The sequence below is a fragment of the Poecile atricapillus genome, chromosome 18 (genome assembly GCF_030490865.1).
Source record: "Poecile atricapillus isolate bPoeAtr1 chromosome 18, bPoeAtr1.hap1, whole genome shotgun sequence".
In the NCBI taxonomy this organism is placed as follows: domain Eukaryota; kingdom Metazoa; phylum Chordata; class Aves; order Passeriformes; family Paridae; genus Poecile; species Poecile atricapillus.
The window spans coordinates 8,647,548-8,668,134 of record NC_081266.1 but is presented as its reverse complement, the minus strand read 5'-3'; the positions used below and the strand labels follow the sequence as shown (position 1 = coordinate 8,668,134).

Here is a 20,587-nt window from a genome sequence, read left to right as displayed (position 1 = left end):
AAGCCAAGATCATCTAAAGATGATTTTTTTTCCTTTTTTTTTCATTTTGAGCTATTATAGAAGGGGGAAACTTTTGTGCAGTTTCCTGTGTCTCAGTTTCCCATGAGAATACAGTAGGCTTTAGTGTAGAAATCATAAGGTTACCCTGCAAAAAGGTGAAGAAACAGAATATTTCAGGGAAGGGATGGTTTTTGGATAATGAACTTCTTACAAAGGAATATATATTTCTTTATACAGGAATACTGTCAGATTCAAATACACACAAAATATTAAGGTTTAAAAATTAATTATTAAATGAACAAATGAATATATTTCAAAATAAAATGATGTTAAAATAGAATAAATTGGCATAATATTGTGTAAAAATATTGCTGGATCAAATTACTGTATTTTTATTATTTGTTCAAATAGGATTTCTTTAATAACAAAGGTTTTCTTACCAAGATTTTATCCTTCTGTTTATCAGCTAAAGAGTTTATTTCACATACTACAAGATTTATTACAAGAATTTACCCCAAGGGAACAAGAATGAGCTCGTCAAATTATAATCCTCAGGAGTTCTGGAATGTAGGGTGTCAGATGGGTATGTATCCTTGCAGAAACTATTGCATTCTAGGCTTTACAGATAAAGGAGTTTCTTGCTTCCTATAGTATTCTGGTGTTATGTAGGTTACGTAATTTTCCCCCAGTGGCATTATTTTAATTTTTGTTGTATAAAATTTTCCTTCAACCCACATATTCCACCAGTTTTTTCTCACTAGTAATTGTAAATATCACTTTGTGTTAAATAGCTGTTTCCTATGCCAGATATTCCATTTATTCTATTTTATTAATCTCTTTAAACTACCTCTTTGAATTGGATATTAAGAAAATCACTAATAACAAGCTCAGCATTTTTAAGTTTCCGTTACTCAGCAATGCAAGTTTCTTCTGAAGGGTCTGTGGGTTTTCAGTGGCACTCTGTGACTTGCTTAGGTGCAGATGTGAGCACAACAATTGATAGTAGTGCCAAAAATTCCCAGAACAGGATATGCTACACAAGGCAGCACTCAAACATTCCTGGTCAGCACAACATCCAGAGACAGCTGGGAGCTGCTGGGAGTCTCCAGTCTTTATTCAGATGAACATACATGTAGAATTTTAATTTCCAGTACAAAACATATTCGTTTCCTGGGCAACAAAAAAAAGTGCTAACTTCTGCTTCTTCATTGAAAGTTATTTATTTGAATTTTTTCAAAATAAGCATGGCATGACTTCTGTACCCAGCAGGCTTTGGAAAACCTCTCACCTGTAAGCATTTTGTCCTTTTTAATGGCTTTAGAGACAATTTTACCTTCACGTGTTTATTCTTCAGTTTAAAAGATTCTCAGTTCCAGAACATATTTCTATGTTTGCCTGCTAAATTTTCTTCAGCCCTAGGTAAAGTAGAGCAGAATAGTTTTTGTACCCAGGTATATATTCTGTCTTTGAGTCTTTGCCAAGGCCACCTGAGGGAGACTGTGGGGTGAGCAGGGCACTTTGCCTTAGGCTCTCGGTTTTGAGAGGTGAGAGGTGTGGATTCACCTTGTTATGTTGAAATACACACTCATCCAAGGACAGGCACAGATTTCATTCTGTCTGTAGGGCCCTGGAGCTTATGTCACCCTTGTTCCAGGCTTCCTTTTCCACTTGTTTCCTTTCTCAGCTCTCCATATATCTTCTGTGACAAGTTACTTTCTCCATCCTGACTGTTATTTTACATAACTACATAAGGAGTACAAAAATTACTATTTAGTATAAATTTGACTTGCTTCTATGTCCTCATAAATGCTTATTTGCAGTACAGATTTGGACTTGTGCTGGACTATCCAAGTATCTTCTCATCACCATACTGTGTGAAATTGGTTTGATTATGTTGTGTCCTTGTGGTTCATCCACACTTAGTGCCATGTCTGGATTATTTACCCGGGGTGCTGCCCTCCCTGTGTGCTATCATTGCTATCTAAACTATACATTGCCATTAAAAACTAGGAAGTTTGTTTCATTCTTAGAGAAAGCACTCGCCAGAGGTCCTTAATTTAAAATTGAATTAATCTCCCAGTCTTATCATACTGCAATTTACTAGTTTTCTTTCTAGCCTGTGAATCTCCACACTTATCTCTGCAAAGGATAACCATTTGTTAGATCACAGACAGCGCCAAAATCTTTCAAAATTACTACACTGGCTGTTTACTCAGAGTGTGCCTTAATGAGAAGTCAGTCTAACCATTTATATGCAAAACATATGACTTTTGGTGCATAGGGGGTTTGGGCCCCTTCCTGGAAGAATTAAAAATCTGCAGGAAGTGGTTAGATTTGCCCTCTTGGTCACTTCATTTGCATCTTCACTTAAAAACCCCTCTATTTTTCACATGGGAATAGGCTGATTAAAAACAATTCTCCACATACATTATTTCCAAGCTATGTTAGATCTATTTATTCCCTAATCTGCTTTAGATAGCTGTTTGGCAGAAATATAGCAGCTCTTCACAATGCAACTCCCAAAGTGAGGGTATCTCAGTGAATCTTCTGCTGATGTCCTTTCACTGATTTAACACAGACTTTTGATTTTTATATCTGTCCCATGTCTGTATAATTCACACACCCCTCCTGTCTGCCTGCCTTTGTGCTTTACACCCCATGCACAGAAGTGAATCCTCTAGATCCCTTTTGCAATTCCCTGAAACTCTTCAAAGGACTCTTGGATTTCTCTTTGCCACCTATTCCCCTTCTTAACTCCCTTCTCCTCCCCACACCTGCAAGCTTACATTCCTTTAACATCCATAACCTTTCTGGCTGGGCAAAGAAAATATATTAGGTTTTGTTCAAACCTACACATAACACTGCCTTCCAGGCCTCTGCATCTTGTAATTATGAGAACTGAGTTACTCCTTCACTTCCCTTAGTGATTGACTCAAAACAGTGCTTTCTTCTGTACCTTGCCAGCAATTTTCTCTGAATTGCTTGGAACATATTAACTTGGAGCAGCCTGGCACTCAGCTAAAGCAGGATGAAATGGTCCAACAGGCTCAAGACTTTTTGGGGCTGAGGACAAGACATGTAATTGTGTAAACCTAATTTCCAGAGGAAGGCAAGTTAAAAAGCTCAGTAAAAAGTACAGAGTTTCCACAAAATAGCTTTTGGATATCACTGTGTACTCCCTGTCCATTCTCTGAAAATTGAGACTCATAAGAACAGGAGGTTTTGGGAAAAAAGAGGTCTTATGGAGAAAAACCCTCACTTTTCATAGTCTGTGAAAATTAGTATGCCTCCTGCATACAACTGCAGTGAGGCACTGGAAAGAACTGGTTTGATGTATCCATGTCTCCTTTTTATTTAGGAAATAAAATGAAATGGAAAGATTTATGCAGGGAAATAAAATTCAGGACATTTATTTAAATAAACTGATATCAGTTGTTTTATATAGACTGAAAAAAACAACAAAAATCCAAAATGAAAGAAAGCCTTGGTGAAAATCATAAAAAAAGACTTAAATAACCTTTTGAATGTGGCATTTGGAAATGTTCTACATGTACCAAAGCACTCTGCAGGAATGACCAAAACATGCCATAACTTACAGGAGAAAACCATGGTGTTGTAGGTAGAGAATTTTATTTCAGAATATCTCATATGTGCTTTTTGGGGTGTGCATAAATTTATATGCTGCTGTGAAAGTTGTACTTGTATGATGGGTTTTTTACTTTCTGTAGGTTTTATTTTGGACTGTGACACTGAAATGCAGCTTGGCAATTTTGTCACATCTGTTTTGTGGTTCAGTCTTGTGTGCAATAATATGACAAAATATGGTAAAAAATGATGCATGAAAAGAGGAGTGATAAGGAGCTCTCTAACTAGTTCTGATTTTAACCTCTGAAGCAACCAAGGGAAAAGAAACCAACTAATTTTGATCTTGGTATGCCTCACCTGTGGAAATTAAAATGACTCAAACCCGACCCTGCTTGGGTTCTGTGTCAATAACTATATTATTGCTCTCTTCTACTGGTTTTAATAGTCCAGAAATGCCTCCTTAGGAAGTGAAACCTAGAGGACTAATTTTTTTTTTAATGTTTTCCCTTGAATTTCACTGATTTAGTCTTCACAAAGAGTGAAGTGGTACTGCTAATTCAGGTGTAGACACCTGCAAGATAGGTGGGATAATATGATTCAACATCTGAAGCTCTCCAAATGCACTCAACTTTCCTTTGGAATGGCTCCAAATGCTGGGAGTGGTTTTGAATGAAGGTTTTATGTCTCTTCTGCAGAAATGCTTCTACTGCCAGGTTTATGAAAAAGCTCTTGGGCTATTCTGCTTCTTTTTAGGCAGTTTTTGGTGTGTGTCATAGATACTGGAATTTCACTGTAAAGCAAAGAAACACTGAAATTCCATTTTATCAGTTTTTCCAGCTGTCTTCACTGCAGACAACCAATAGAATAGTAAATAATTTATGTGAAGTCTAATAAATTTTAAAGGAAGATGGGAAAAAATTGCAGGAACACAATTGTTTCTGAAGTAGTTGCTGATCTTGTTCTAAAACTTGTCAGTGACTCCAGACTAAAACAGGAGAGGGAAGCTGATAATATTCACTTTTCTGCCAAGAATCACAAGTTAAGTAAATTTTAAAAATTATTTTGGAAACATTTCAGGTGTAAAATTGGTCAAATGACAACCAAAAATACTCAGACTTACACTGAAGTGTGACTTTCAGACTGACACATTAATTAGACAGCAAAAATCAATTTAGATTTTCAGATCTGATAATTTATCAGAAATGCTTTAGGTACTTTTCCCATGAGAATCTCACAAGAGAGGATCTCTACTTAAACCCTTTGCAGATTTACTTGGACAATGGAGGACTCTTAATCACCTGACATCTCTTTTCCAGTAGGACCACTTGTAATGAAGTAGGAGCAATGTCAGCAGTTATGAACTGTGTGACTGGATTCTTCACATTTCTAATGACAGTGTCTTTAGAGCCACAGTATTAAACTGGCCCAAAGACCATACAAAAAAGACTGACTGCACATTTTAAGGATGTTATGTCATGCAGTTATGCATTTATTCAGCTCTCAGAGGAGCAGTCCCTCTTCCTACGGCAGAATCCCTCACGTTGTAAGCCATAAATCAAGCTTCTGTAGAGTGAAAACAACCATTTCAAAATGTGTAGGTGAAAAATAAAGCCAGAAGTTATCATTAAGATTAATATAATTTGGAGTCTGTTAGGGAAGAGAAAAAATACAGTTTTACTGATTTTTTTTTTTTTGCCAGGAAGAGAGGTGATACTTTTTATGCCAAAATGTATATTGTCCATATAAGCTTGCTCTGTGTTGTAGGAAAATCAATCATTATATATTTTATTTTTTTTCTGGTAGAAAAAAAAGAGGTTTTTTTTCTTTATTTTTGGTCTAGTAGACCAAAGTCCTTGCTCATAAAGTTTGTGTGGGGTCTCACCTCTTCACGGGTTTATTCTCTTTCACTTTGAAGCTCTTCCCCCCTGTCCTGTTATGCCCCTGTAAATAGTCTCGCTCCATCTTTCCTGGACTTCTGAAATATTTCTGTAAATTTGGGCAGTGATGGATTGAGTGCAGCTGTGACCTGCATGTGAGAAGAAAGCCTAGACAGTCTGTGCCCAGCTTGGAGTGCTGGTGTGGAATGAAAGCAGTGGCTTCAAATCCAATCACATTGATCATCTCATAAGCAATGGCAACATTCCAGAGCATTAGGATACGCTCCTGTTTGCAATAGCATTTCCCAGGCTGGGTGGAATTCAGCTCAGATTTGGGATATCTGAGGCACAGATTTTCGTTGCATTCATTGTGAGTGGCCCACTTTAAGAGCACAGACAACTGGAAAGAGCTGAGAGCAAGACAAGAAGGCTGATAAAAGTGTGATCTATTACATCTCTTTAGATTCAAATGAGTGAGGTAAACCATGGGGATAGGAACATTGGCACTGTGAGTGCTTTCTGAATATGAGTTTTTTTGAAAGGGCATAAAATTGATACATTTTGAGATGCATTTTTAAATGGCATAAAATGCAATTAAGTAACCCATTTCAAGAAAAAATGGTGACAAATGTGTCCTTATCTATTTTAAAATCTTCCCATTTAAATGGGAAAATGCATTAAACCTTATGGTTGTGATGTAGCTGATAGAACCAGCAAGCAAAGAACAAAAAATAAAAAATTACAATTTAAAAGTCCCACTGGGAATATTAATGAGAGGCAGGATCAAAAGATGTGCAGTTTTCCTCAATGCCTTCAAATCACAGTCACAATTCTCATTTTGGTTTTACAAAGCTTTTGCTTTTAGTCCACAAATCAATTATGTCTTGAATGGTGGCACCTATAGAAGGTGCTGTGTATGAATATTTAGAGTGTCTTTAGTTCTGCAATTAGTGGTGGAACTGACTTCAGTTAACTGCTTGTGATACAGAGGTTTGGGGTCAAAAATAATATTCTTCTGTGTATTATGGATTGGCTCATTTTTTGGAGCTAGTCTATTTCCTAACCTCAATTTGCCATATGAAGTTATTTACACCTGGGGCTTACTGGGACTGCCATGGCAGCTTTGGTACTTTGCAAGATGATTTGAGTATTCAATACTCTGATCTGAAGGGGATTTAGCCTCATGGTTCTAGGAATAGTTAAATCTGTTTTAGGTGCAGGAATCACAGTGAAGAATTGCTTTGCTCAGGTTGTTCCCCAAGCCCATGTTTTGCTGTGCTGCTTTGATTTTGATGTCAATATTAAAATTCTTCTGGTGCTTAATGAAAGGACCGAGGAGAAAATTTAATGTACACCGTGTTCAACTTCAGATGCCTTTACTTCCCCATGAAAACCATGCATTAAGATTATGTACTGCTCAGATGGTTTCATTGCAAGCTCATTTGGGTTTCTTTCCAAAATAAACTGTCAGTTTAAATCTCTCTTCATACATGCATTAAATTTATACTGTTTCATAAAACAAAAGTACAAAGAATATTATTGAACAGTTCTGCTCTTGAATTCACCAAAGCTAAAATGAAACACTGGGTAGAAGTTCAGGATTGTTTGCAGAAAGATATTGCTCAGCCCAAGCTGCTGGGCATAGCTTTTAGTTTATGATCCTTGCCATTTCTCAAGAAGTGTTAGGGCTATACTGCACCTGTTTAAAAAGAAAAATTGTACATCAATGCACCATAAAGTAGTGCCCTGGGAGGCTCCAAGCAGCTATGAGCCCTGTAAACAGTTTTAGTAGAGGTTTGCATCTCAGAGAATATGACACAAAATCTCACATTTGCTTAATCACCTTAAAACTTGCAATACAAAGAAACCAGTAAGTAAATTAAAACTACTGTTCCATGCGTTTCTTAACTTGTTCTTAAGGTCAAATTAAATTAAGTGAAAACACAGTGCTGATGTTTAGAGATATCAACCCATAATAACATTGCCCTTCACTTGTGTTGCAAAAGTAATTTTCCTAATGTGATAAAATATAAAGTATTCTCGTTTGCTTGTTGCTGTTGTTACATCAGATTTTCCTGCTTAGTCGCCTATAAAGCTTGGTAAATTTAGCAATAGTCTCATTATGTGCAATCATGTAATTTGGTTCATCATGTGGAAGCTGCTATTTGAAGCTGACTGTTCGATGTGCCTAATTTCAGTTGCACTTTTAAACCCACGTATCCTGAAAGTGTGGCCTAGGACTCACCTGAGGACTGAGAGATCCTGGCTTATCTGTAGTTCAGACTTCCAGGGGCCACAGGGTTGCAGCTCCTGTAGCATCCTCTGCACAGCTTGATTCAGTGCATTAAAATATACAAGCATCATATAGCACCAAATTTGGGGCTGTTTCTGGATGATGGGTTGAGTCATAAAGAGAAAATTTTGAACCGCTGCCAAAACCATACCAAGAAAATACCAACCCTGTTTAAAAAAGGCAATGGTGGGCAATGGGCAATATGAACACTCTGAAGTTTGGTTTCTGTTGTTAAAGGTAAAACAAAATTCCTGTGTATATTAACATAAAATCATGTCTTTACATTAACACTTAGATCAAAGCAGGAGTGCATGTTGTGTTTTGTTTTGGAGGCTTTTTTTGTTTTGTTTGAGGTTTTTCTAGACAAGGTTTCCAGTTATTCCTACTTGCTGCATGTTGGTTCATGATGCAGAGCAATTTTAGCTAGCACAGATGGGATTCCTTTCAGATTAAACAGATGATGCACTCTGGGAGCACTTCATGTATTCCACCCATTAATTGGTTTTGAGACTATGGAACCAGAGCTCTTCAGAAGTAACCCCACCAAAAACATGTGTTTATATATCATATTATAAATATCAGGTCCATTGTACCAGCTGCTTCATTCCTATTTGTGTTGTTTGCTTCAGAATATTTTAAAATGATCATCAAAGCAGTGAAGGAATGAGTAATTTTTGCAGTGAAAACAATTTTGTGTGTTTTCCACTTGCAATAAGGATTTTTGCATTATGTCAAATGTTCATTCAATGCATTCATATTATCTCCCAGGAAAATGTAATAAGGTCCTCTTTATGAATTATTATGAGTCACTTGAACTGCTTAAAGTCTTCTTTTTTCATTCCTACCAAACCATCCTTTTAAGTAAATGACTTCTTATCATTCTCTGTTTAACACATGTCATGGGTTCATAATGTCATAATTCATTGCTGATTTGACTTCTGCATTTTCTATTTGGAATGTGACAAGAAGCTCCAATGCACTGGAATAGGGGGAAATTTCATTAAACAGGTCTATTTCAATGTTGGCTTTATCTCATGAATTACAATATCCTGTTGATGAGAAGTGTGATATTTTATTATTGGTGCTGCAGCAAACTGAAAATGTTTTGAACTGCCAAGGAAAGGAAAAAATCTGTCAGGTGTATTCTTAGAATAATCACCAGTACTTGAGGATTAAGCTCCAAGAGAGTGTGTGCTCACATAAATTTAAGAACACTTTTAAAATTGCTTCTAGTTCTATAAATTTATATGTATTTTCACTGAGTATTCTAACTAAACTAAAGCTTCTTAATCTTCTGGGTGAGATGTTTTTGTGATGAATTCTGCACCATAACTAAGGTTAGATACAATCCTGAGGTTTTGACTTCTGCACCAGATCTTTGATAGCAGGTTTGGAGTGCAGGGTCTTGCTGCTGTAGAGAAACTAGGATGTGAATTCAGTTCTTGCAGAGAGAAGGATCTCTTATTTCATATTCTCCAAGGTCTAATTTAGAAAGAAAAGGGAAGAGAGGTATAGCAATGTAAAAAAGATCTATAGATTAGTTCTTAAAAGAGGGTGCAGTTCTAAAGAGTGTACTGTTTTTGTGCACAAATAATTCGTTATTGAGTATCACTTAATTTAAGGGAAATAACAGGATCCTACATATGAATTGAAAGATGTAGATATCTTAAGCTCATTTGAAATTTTTTTTAACTTTTTTTTATAAAATGTTATCAAATCTAATTCACTAAAATCAATACTGATATAATTTTACAGTGGCCTTAAACTTCCAAACACCGGGAACACAAATGGAATTGCAAGATGGAAAATTCCTGGACAATGGTGGTTGTGGCTATGTGCTGAAACCTGTATTCTTGAGGGATCGCAATACCACATTTACACCCCGAAATGTGGGAGGATACAGCAAACCAATGTCTCTGTCAATAAGGGTAAGATGACTGAAGTGTTGTTTTGTTCCATGAAAATGGGAAAGCAAATTTTATGTATTTCAGATGCAATTATTATCTAATTTTTTTCCCCATTTTATTCCTATTCCTGTTTGTTGGGAACTAATGTTTTCAACAAGCTGGTAAAACTCTCACAGAGTATCAACTGCTGCTTGGGTGCTTTCCCATCTGTATTTCACTTATGCTTGCTAAAAATATGTAGGGGTTCAGAGCCTCCAGGAGACTGTAAAAATACATGATTTTTAATGATGCTGTACAAATAAATATAAATAATGTAGCTGAAAAAGGGGCCAGACAATTGTGCATGTGGAAGCTGAACTGAAAACACAGAATTCAAATGTGCACTTTGGGTGTTATTTCTTTCACTATCAATAATACCACCTGTACTATTATAATGTTAATTGACAAATGGAAATTTTTAAAGATAAGATAGGAAGCTTTATGCTTCTTTTAAGTCTCATTATCTTTCTATGCATATATAAAAGACTATTTATAATCCTTAAATGGTATAAATAAGGGTGAAAGGAGGGATGAATTAATAAGTCTTTGAATTATTTCTACTTCTCCCAAATTATAATGTGATTGACTTCCCAAAAATACTTGAAATGCATGCCATTTACAAATAAATGATTAGATAAGGCCTTTATTTTGAGGTCAAGTAGATTTGTTATAATTGTTCACTAATTAGAAAAGTCCCTTTTCCCAATGAAAAAGTAATATTTCTGATTACACAGAATACCACTTGCATAAATGCTATTTAATTAGCATATAATTAGTGTGTAATTGCTATTTTGTTTCTTTCAGAGTAATAAATAGCAGAGATAAAACAATAGTTAGTGACAATTATAAAATACTTACATAATGCACGCACCTAATCAAGAACATTCTAGTGTCCTGACAGTGAGCATACCAATTGTGAATAGACATTGCTGGATGATTTCAGGCAGCCAGGCAAATACATCACTTATTTTAGCCCTAATTTGTATGAAGCTGGAATTAGGATGAGGAGAAACCCTGAATTGTAATGCAGGAGACAGGCAAAACCATTGTCAATGCAGAGGAAGTGTCTGAGTTTGGAAGGAGCTGGAGAAGAGAAAGGCTGTGTTTAAGATTGAGGACTTTAGACTGAGACTTCAGGCTGGATAGTGCGGGCTGCAGAGAGGCAATGGCATCCCACTGGCTGAGGGAATGAAGGGCACAGAGAGCCCCATTCATAGCCAGCAGCAAAAACCAGGAAATTGTGGTTGAAGACAAAAGCAATTTGGAGCAGGAGTCAAAGGAAAAGCAGCTTCTGCTGAAAAAGTTACTAACCAGATGAATGCAGAAATGACAACAGAAAGCAAAGATAGAAAACATCTAAAGGGCAAATCTCTCTGAACGAATGAATGAATGAACGAATGAAGAATAGAAAAATCACATAGGGCCTGATGTTACTGAATTCCTTATCCTTAACCCAATGTGCCACAATTCCCATCAAGAGGCATAGAGCCTTTGAAGCAGAAATAGGGATGTTCAAGGTGCTTCCTAAATTTTTACATCACTCTGTATGTCTGCTTCACCTTGGATGTCAAAAATTGATTTGATTTATGGATTTGGGTCATGGTGTGCTTGAAAGAACTCACTCTTTTCCCATGCCAGGGGAGGCTTAGGCTAGGTCTAGCAGTGGGTCATGCAGGCCTTGGCAATGGCCCTCAGGACATGGCAAGGAATCTCCCATGTCCTTAGTGGGCAGCCCATCAGTGATTGCAAAGATTCCTGGTGAAGGCAGCAGCTATTCCTTAGGAAGAAAGAGCATCAGTGTTTGCCAAGCCACTGCTCTTCAGTATTTCAGGCTAGAACTTCTCTGGGGGCAAGGTGCTACAAGCACTGGAAAATATCAAAGCAAAGTGTGGGATTTGTGGGTTTTGATTTTTGGGGTGGTTGACAGGGGAATAAGAATCTCTTATGATGCTTAGGCCTGAGACCAGGATTGGGAGTCATATCTTTCACCTGTGCTTTCAGGCTTGTATATCTCTCTCAATACATGTTATATACTGATTCCTAAAAGGCTGATTACTGCACAGATGTTGACTCTTTCCTAGCTACCCTGAAATATAGATAAAAAGCAGACAAAGTTGTGACTTTCATAAATCCTGTCTTAGTCTGGGTGCCAGATTACAGGGCAGTCTGAGACAAAATTTCCTGTTTTTGGAAATTTTGGTCAAAACACATCAGGAAGCTCACTGAATGAAGAGTTTTTATCTAATACTAAGGAACACTGTGCAAGAGATGAGGCACAGGTGAGGCAGTCTGCTACATACCCTGTAGCACAATGCTGATGTCACGGTGGGTCTTGATGCTGATCCTCTCCACACAGATTGGAATTCATGAGCTCGATAGCAGAAAATGTAAAAATCACTGTAGGCTGATTCCAATAGGATTATTTTGTACAGTAGCAAAATATAATTTTTATGTATAGCTATTGAATAAAAAAACCTGAAAATTATTGTTTAAAATATTATTTCAGTTATTTATTTATCTATATATTTATTTATTTATAAAGAGGGTGGTGAAACACTGGCACAGGCAGCCCAGAGAGGTTATGTGTATCCCATCCCTCTAACCATTCAAGGTCAGTTTGGACTGGGCTCAGACCAATCTGATCTAGTTAAAACATGCTCCTATACCACAATATTTCTAAAAAAAAAATATATATATATATATAAGTAAATTAGATAGGAAGCACCATATTCTTGATTCCACTGTGTTTATTACACCAGTTTATGACTGGCATATACTTAAAGTAATTTCTTTTGAAAGCTATTTCTATTATGGTGACTATATGGCTGTGGTGAATTAGTTCGTTCTTACAGTTATTTCAATATAACTTTAATTTTCCAGCTGATCAGTGGCCATCAGTTACCACCCAGCAGCATCTCTAGGACCAACAAAGCTGACCCCACAGTGCAGATAGAAATCTATGGTGTACCAGAGGACCAAACAAGAAAGAACTCTAGTATTGTAAGAAGCAATGGTGAGCATCAGTCTGCTCCTCGAGGCTGTGAACAAAGCACAACAACATTTTATAAGGAAACACCAACTTTGCATCCCAAGGAGTTATAGAAAATGCAATTATTTCTCTCTAGACTAGGATTTCCTGGCACAAAATCTGTAGCAGAAGTTCATGCTGTGTGTGCCATTTTTCTAGACTGATAGATTAAGGAAGCACAAACACACAGCTGGGAGCACTCCCCCTTTCTAAAGGAAGGTGGAATTGTTTTTTTTGCACACTGCTGTGGGCTCATCCTGGACAGCAGCTCAGCTCCAAAGAGCTGCTTGCTTGTTCTCCTCTAGTTGGATGGGAAGAGGGCTGGAAAGGCCAAAATGAGAAAACCCTCGGGTAGAGAAGAAGACAGTTTGATAGATAAAGCAAAAGCTGCCCACACAAGCAAAGCAAAATAAGGAATTCATTCACCACTTCCCATGGGCAGGCAGGTGTAGAGCCATTCCCAGGGAAACAAGGCTTCATTTTGGAGCTCTGAGGTTACTTGGGAAGACAGACACTGCAATTCTGAATGCCCTCCCTTCCTCCTTCCCCCCAGCTGTGAGCATGACACCATTTGTAAGGAACATCCCCTTGGCCAGCTGGGGTCAGCTGTACCACTTGTGCCTCCTCCCAACTTCCTGGGTACCCCCAGCCCCCTCACTGGGATGGGGAGGCTGCTCTGCAGTGAGAAAGACAGAAATCTCGACACTGTGGAAGCCCTGTTCAGCAATAGCTCAAACACTGGGGTGTAGTCAGTGCTGTTTGAGTCAAAAATCCAAAATGCAGCACCATAGGGGTTGACATGAAGAAAGTTAACCCTATCCCAGCCTTAACCACTTAACTTAACTTAATGACGAGGTTTTCTTAAGAAATTGCTGTAACTTCATCACTCGTCTCATTTGAAGTCTCTGGTAGGAGTAATCCCTTAATTGCTTGACAGGTGAAGTGTGTACTCTTTGTAGCTGTCTGTGAGCACTCCCTTATCTTTATAATACAGATCTTCTTGATGTCTCAGACTACAAGCTTTCTGTGATCTCATTTTGTCTGTGCCTCTGTCTTCTATGCTTCCTTTTTCTTTTTTATAGATAGCTGCTGTTTAAAATCAGCCCCTGAATTTCTTTTCCCGGTATGAACATTGCTAAAGACCAGGCAAACCCCTCCTGTTCCACATTCTCTTTTTGTATTTCTAGTCAAGTGAACGTTTTACTACCTGAATTTATTCATTTCCAACACTGTGAAAGGAGAAACTTTGGCAAAAGCATGAAACTGGTATGGCTATAGGAAAATTTAAGCTGAGCAGAAGTTCTTAACCTGGCTATCCTTGTCTCATTTTTCTCTCTTTTAAGGGATGACACCAACTATCTTAGGCTTTTGCCCCACTACAGTCAGTGGGAGTTTAGTTATTTGTTTAAATGGGCACAGATACCTAGGGTAAAAGAAACTCTTTACCAGTTCAAACTAGTGATAGCAGCTTAGTTATAGAGTAGAAAAAAAAGAAATCATATTTTAATCCTGTTTCTTTTCTCCTTTAATTAGCTTTGAGCCCTAAATGGAATGAAACATTCTCTTTTAACATCCAAGTTCCAGAACTGGCAATGATACGCTTCTGCGTTCAGGATGAGATTTCTCTGTGTAACAACGAATTCCTTGGCCAGTACACTTTACCTGTGATGAGCCTGAATACAGGTAATATTTTTATGTCAACCACCTATAACAGCTCAAAAAAATCTGCAACATTCCAGGCTTTTTTTGTTACTGTAGCATTGAGAGACTTCAGCACTATGTTTATTTTCTAGAGCACGATTTTGTAACAAAATGAATAAATGGCACTCTCTGTTTTTGAAATAAACATATTCTCTGAATGCAAATCCATGATGTTGAAATCAGAACAATATTAATGGCAGGTGATTCTTCCCACTGCAGTGTTCCATTCTAGATGGAAACTGCTCAGGTGGTATTTTAATTCATTGCAAGAAGTGAGACTAGTCAGAGCTGCTATGAAGACAGTGGTTTTGTGCACTTAGATAAGTTCAAAACCCAATACCAAATTAAAACAAAATCAACCACCAAAACCCCCTCAGGTAACCTATCTGCAACTTTTCAGAGTGGAGCACAATGGTTAAAAATAGGGCAAAATATTCATGGTATTTTTCTTGCTGGAGTTTCTTTTGTTAAGCCAGTAGAGTTCCTGGAACTTTTGTAATGAAAAGGCTGCTCATAAAGAGCAGACACAGAAGCCAATAGGCCAAGGAGAAAGGCTTATGTAAAATGGCTGTTTACTACACTGGCTTTCCAAAGCCATTTCTGACAAAACAAACAGCTTTTATTAGTGAATAAAGACGGCAAGGCAAAACACTGGAGCTGGCAACAGGCACCACACCTTTTTTATTAAGCTTAACAGGATTTTAAATGGTGCATTTTTTTTCCCTCATGTTTGGAAGTCATAAAGCTGCTTGTGATTCTTAGTTGAGGCTGAGGAGTTATACAAGAAAAATGACATTACTCTTAGAGCTCAGTTGTTTTTCTACAACATGAATTTTTACACTGATAACCTTTTCGTTTCCTTTTATTTGTATACTTCAGGATAATGAAAGAACACTCAACCTAACAATTCACAATATCTGAGACAAATTCAAATATCAGGCACTGCTGCTTACAAGTACTTGCAAAATTATTGATTGAGGCTTTTTTAGATACAAATTTTCAGTGAGGCTTAATGTCTTTATAATTTTGGTTACAAATGAGGGATTCATATTTTGGAAAAGTAAGAGCAGTAGATTTCTGAAGAAACATTTTCAGTGCAATAATTAAAATTCTAGGGAGTGAGTCTAGGTACAAAAATTATAAATGATGCCAAACAAATTACCCCAATCCCCACTTAACACAATATAAAAAAAGTAATTTGCTATCAGAATGCCCAGAGGCCATAAATAAAATGCTTCTAAGAGGTAAAGTGATAAATAATTTCAAAATTTATTACAAGCATTCATTGCAATGCTTAACATTGAGATCTCTGAAAGCAGGTCTGGAACGATGGTTTTGCTTTAGGTACCCAAGTACTCTCTAAACAGTCAAATAGGAAAATAATGTTCTTGCAGAGGGAGTCACAACAAGCAGAAGACAAGGCAAGAACTGCCTAATATGCTGGAGAGTGAGCATGGATTTCAGTCTTAGTCTTCAGCATTCCAATTGCTTAAATCTGTACTACAGGACTGTCCCCAGGTCCCTAGGATTCATATCCCTGAGGTTTCCCTGAGGGCAAGTTGCTTCCAAAAGCTGAGCAGTGCTTACATCTTTTATTTTCTTTGACAGCCAGAGGGGCAAAGTTGTGCCATTTCCTCCCTCCTCTGCATTTTCTTTTGAAAGGATTCAAATCTATATCCACACTGCCTTCCTTTCCCCAGCAGCAGACTCCCAACTACCTGTAGACTCCACTGGGGAGGAATGCTCGCTGTCCAGCTGCAGCAGAATTTGATTTTCCATGTAGTGATTCTGTAGCTATACTCAGAGGGGCTGAAATTGAGAAAAATTCTCTACCTGGGTGGTTAAAGGCAAATAGGAGGGGGGAGTCCTCTCTTACAGTCCCTGTGCCAATGAATCTGCCATGGTGAATACTAATACAGGACAGGAACTCAATTTTTAACTCTATTATCATGGGATCCAAGAGTAGTTAATCATTTAATGCAAATTGGGGCAATTTCAATAACAAAAAAGAAGTTTTACTTCTCTCAGGAAACTTTGTAGAATCTTCTGTAGGTAGGGGCTAGAACACAAGTCTTCAGAAATTAGTCTTAGTCTTTGAAGTGTATCTTCGGATAAGAAATCAACCAAGCCTTCCACATATTGTGTGCATGCCTTAAAAACTGATCTCAAATGTAAATTGCCTACAACCAGCTTTAATATTTGCTGCCTAGAATCTGAACCTTAAATACCAGAGGAACTTATGTGTAGTGTGACAGAACAAGGGGAAATGGCTCAAGCTGTGCCAGGGAAGGTTCAGTTGGACATCAGGGAGAATTTTGTCACTGGTAGGGTTGTCCATTATTAGAAAGAGCTGCTCAGACAGGAGGTGGAACCACCATCTCTGAAGGTGTTCAAGAAACAATTGGATGTGGCACTCAGTGCCATGCCCTGGTTCACAAGGAGGTGTTCAGTCAAAGGCTGGACTTGATGATCTTAGAGCTCTTTTCCAATCTAAACAATTCTATGATTCTGTATGAAAGAAGCAAGAAATTCCAAACCCAGGTAAATGTGGCTCCCAAAGACTCCACAGGCATCCACACACACCTAAAGAGGGATTTTGAAAACTACTGTTCAGAACATGGATACTTCTACAAAACAGACTTACTTAAATAGCTGGAATTATTTACATATATACATAGAAAAAATACAGAATTTTTTTTAACCATAAGTGACATTGTCACTTGTTATTAAATAAGGGACATTTAGTCATATAAAGCAGTACAGGCCGGGATTTTTAAGAAAAAGTTGTTTTGTTTTCTAAGCAGGTAAGTGAATTATGTTTGAAATTGAGAACTATGGCTTTTCCAAATGCTTCAACAACCAGATGAACACATAGTTTCATGATGGCATGACTTATCTCTGATAAAGTGAATTACTCATATGAAATTAACATTTAAGAAGTCATGGTAGGAAGTCTTACACTTCACTTTTTTCTGCCTCAGCTGCACAGTGCATGGCTGCTGCAGCACCGTTCTGTAGGTGCTATCACTGCTGATTCACAAGTTCTTTCATTTGCTCTCAAAACAATGTGTGCAGCACATAACCTGGGATGTTACAATGTAAGTTTGCCCATGTTTAAATATCACTGGGCTGAAAGTCTTCCATTTGAAAAAATATCACATCCTGCAAAACACTGGGCTTTTTCACTCTGACACCAAAAATACCAGAATTGAAATACTATATATATATATAAATGAGAAAAACCAGCACAAATGATATTCAGTTCTAGTATAATTTCATTTTATTTTAAAGAGCTACTTACAGAATCATAAATTATGCCTTGTTTGCATTGGTGATCATAAAAACACTCCATCATAATATTTGTGCTTGTGGTTAATACACTAATAAAGGTGTCATTATATTTACAGGTTACCGTAACATTCCATTGATATCCAAAGAAGGCATCAAGCTGGAACCTGCATCACTCTTTATTCATATTTCATATTATCGATGATATTCTGCAGAAGAAATCATTAAAATAACATCTGTGGCTTTGCAACAGCCCCAGTGGCCTGATTCCCAGAGAGGCACATTCACAATGATTTTGTGAAGCCAGAGGGAATATTATGGAGGGGGTATCCCAAATAAGGGCTGCTGTCCTTGGCCCTACTGCTGTTTTTCTGTAGGAGAAGACTGGGTCTGAGAAAACCTAAGGAGCCTTGAGGTGCACAGGTCCATGGGACGTGATGAGAAACATCCACAGGTCCTGAGGAAACTGGCCTGAGCCGCGATCCCTCACTTGGGAAGTCAGGGCAGGTTGGGGAAGTTCCCACTGATGGAAAAAGTGGAAACATAGCCCACATCTGCTATCAAAATCAGCGTTGAGGGAGGTGATTTTACCCTCCTAGTCTGCTCTCAGGAGGTCCCACTTGGGAAGTTGCATTTAGCTTTGGGGCCTCCAACACAAGAAAGAGGTTGATCTTTTGGAGAGAGTCTAGAGGAGGGTCATGAAAATGATCATAATTAGCATCTGTGAACTTAAAGGAACCACTCATGTTAATTATTTAATATATAAATATATATTTATAGCTCTAAGTCTATTCAATGCATGTATTGACTTGAACCCCTTATGCAGCATAGGACTGCAATGTGGGAAGACTGCTGAACAAATATCTGTGGCATCATGAGCTTAAATAAATCCCCCCTGAAAGCTCACACTCAATATAATCTCTTTATTCATGAACATCAGCTTCTCCCTCCTCTCTTCACACAAACGACCAGTTATATCTGCCTCTTGGATGTCAGAATAAAAGAAACAATGATACATATTGTTGACAAATTAATGTCCTGGATTAAATGTGACATTGTATCAAAACTTCTAACATTCTTTAAAAAACCCAAAGTATTGATTGGATAAGATTTAATATGAAATTTGCTGGACATCTGCAGGGAAATGTATTGTCAGGGAACCATCCCATGGTCCTCTGGTGAACTCATCACATGCAATGATGATAAATTACATCATTACCAGCATTGTTTCAACACCATCAGTGGAATTAATGGGCAAAGAATGCGGCCCCACACACTGAGAATTTAGTATTTTTACTGTACTATTTAATATTAACAAAACCAAGCCCTTCATTGCTGTCATAAGAACTTCTGCATATTGCTACAAGTCCTTAGCACGTGATTCCTTAAACTCACGCTGTCAGGAATCTGTGGCAGGAACATGGTAGCACATTTAAGACAACAGCATTATGAAATGTTAGGATATGTGCTCAGCAGATGACTGCCTATTCTCAAGGGCAACTGAGACAAAATGTACCGTGGGAAATGGGATAAAGAAACATTAGTGAGTGGGCAAATAATTGAATCATCTCGGAGAGCATTTAAATTACACTGTTTCCCAGGGAGTACCACTTTTCTTCATTGAACTGGACACTGCTCAGCTGAATGTTAACAGCTCCCACAAATGTTCCTTTGCTTTTCACAACAAGCTTCAGTACACGGCCTTGGAGCTCTGGGACTCTGTCATATACAATCTGCAATAATATATAGTGAAATAGAAAAAAAAATACAAGTTTGTTAATCTATTTGACAGGCAAAGCACTTCAAATAGGATGATGATTAATCCAACTTTGTGATAATTGCTTTAAACTTCCATCCAGAATAGTAAGCTATTAACCATGAGCCAAATTCACTTAACTTAGTGAATTTACCTCAGAAATACATTTGACCTTATCTAGTTTATATAAAGAGATTCTACCTTAGAATCACGAGCTTAAGCTCATGAAATCTGATTACCATTTTAAAATAAATTTGAAACCTGTCTTGAACAATGCTTGAGAAAAAAAAAAAATCAGTATTCATAATTTTCCCTGTGAAAACTGGGAAAGATTGGACCCAGTTGAGCAAATGGAAGTTACTAAATTTAGATATATCTGATACTCCAGATGTGCTGTTGATACTTCTCCAAATAAATGAGATGGTAGTTTAGCATGTCTTAAACAATTATTAATGTCTATAGATTTAAAATAGCTTTTAAATTACCTTAATATTGTGAGAACACACAGGGATAAAGTATGAAATTATAATGGTGTAGTTTCTGAATTTTAAAAAAACCCCAAATAATCTGGAGCAATAGCCTAACAAGAATAAATTGCACTTAGAACAAATTCCCATGCTTCAGTCCCTGCATTAATCAAAAACTGTTGAGCAAACTGCATGTGGGCTGATAAAAATATGAAGGAAAATGCTCTCAGAGCGGGCCTGAAAGGTAAGTTTGCTTAAGAGAAGCTCATTTAATCTAAAATTGGTATGGCTGGAAATGTTTTTGCTATTTCACTTGCAGTGGAAAAATGCTTTAAATTTTAATCTCTCTATGCCATTTAAAAAGCAAACGTGGCGACATTCTCTCACTTCAGGAGAATGGAAAACTGAAACTGCCTTAAAGTCATTTGCCTGCTTGGATTTTCCATGGAATCTGAATGCAGGCTGTTACCTATGGCACTGCTGAGGGAAAGGAGAGGCAGACTGAGCCCCTCTGGCTTGGACCTCTGTGGGCTGGACTGATAAACCCTCTCTGTATTTCCACTTGCAATTGCATTCATGGAATGGACAGGACACCAGGCGATCCTCACAGAAAGCACCAACAGGACACCAAGAAAGGTCTTACCAG

At 37.6% G+C, this 20,587-nt stretch overlaps 1 protein-coding gene across 1 annotated transcript in view; it reads left to right on the top strand.

The window, feature by feature from the left end:
• The window catches only part of LOC131586079 (1-phosphatidylinositol 4,5-bisphosphate phosphodiesterase zeta-1-like), a 46,919-nt gene extending 27,461 nt beyond the window's left edge, over window positions 1-19,458 (top strand). The window contains exons 11-15 of the mRNA XM_058852817.1: window positions 467-583; window positions 9,511-9,683; window positions 12,582-12,714; window positions 14,263-14,412; window positions 17,838-19,458. Of these exons, the coding sequence (XP_058708800.1) occupies window positions 467-583; window positions 9,511-9,683; window positions 12,582-12,714; window positions 14,263-14,412; window positions 17,838-17,923 (659 nt within the window). The 3' untranslated portion in view covers window positions 17,924-19,458. The remainder of the gene's footprint in view (window positions 1-466; window positions 584-9,510; window positions 9,684-12,581; window positions 12,715-14,262; window positions 14,413-17,837) is intronic.
• The last annotated feature ends 1,129 nt before the right edge of the window (window positions 19,459-20,587 follow it).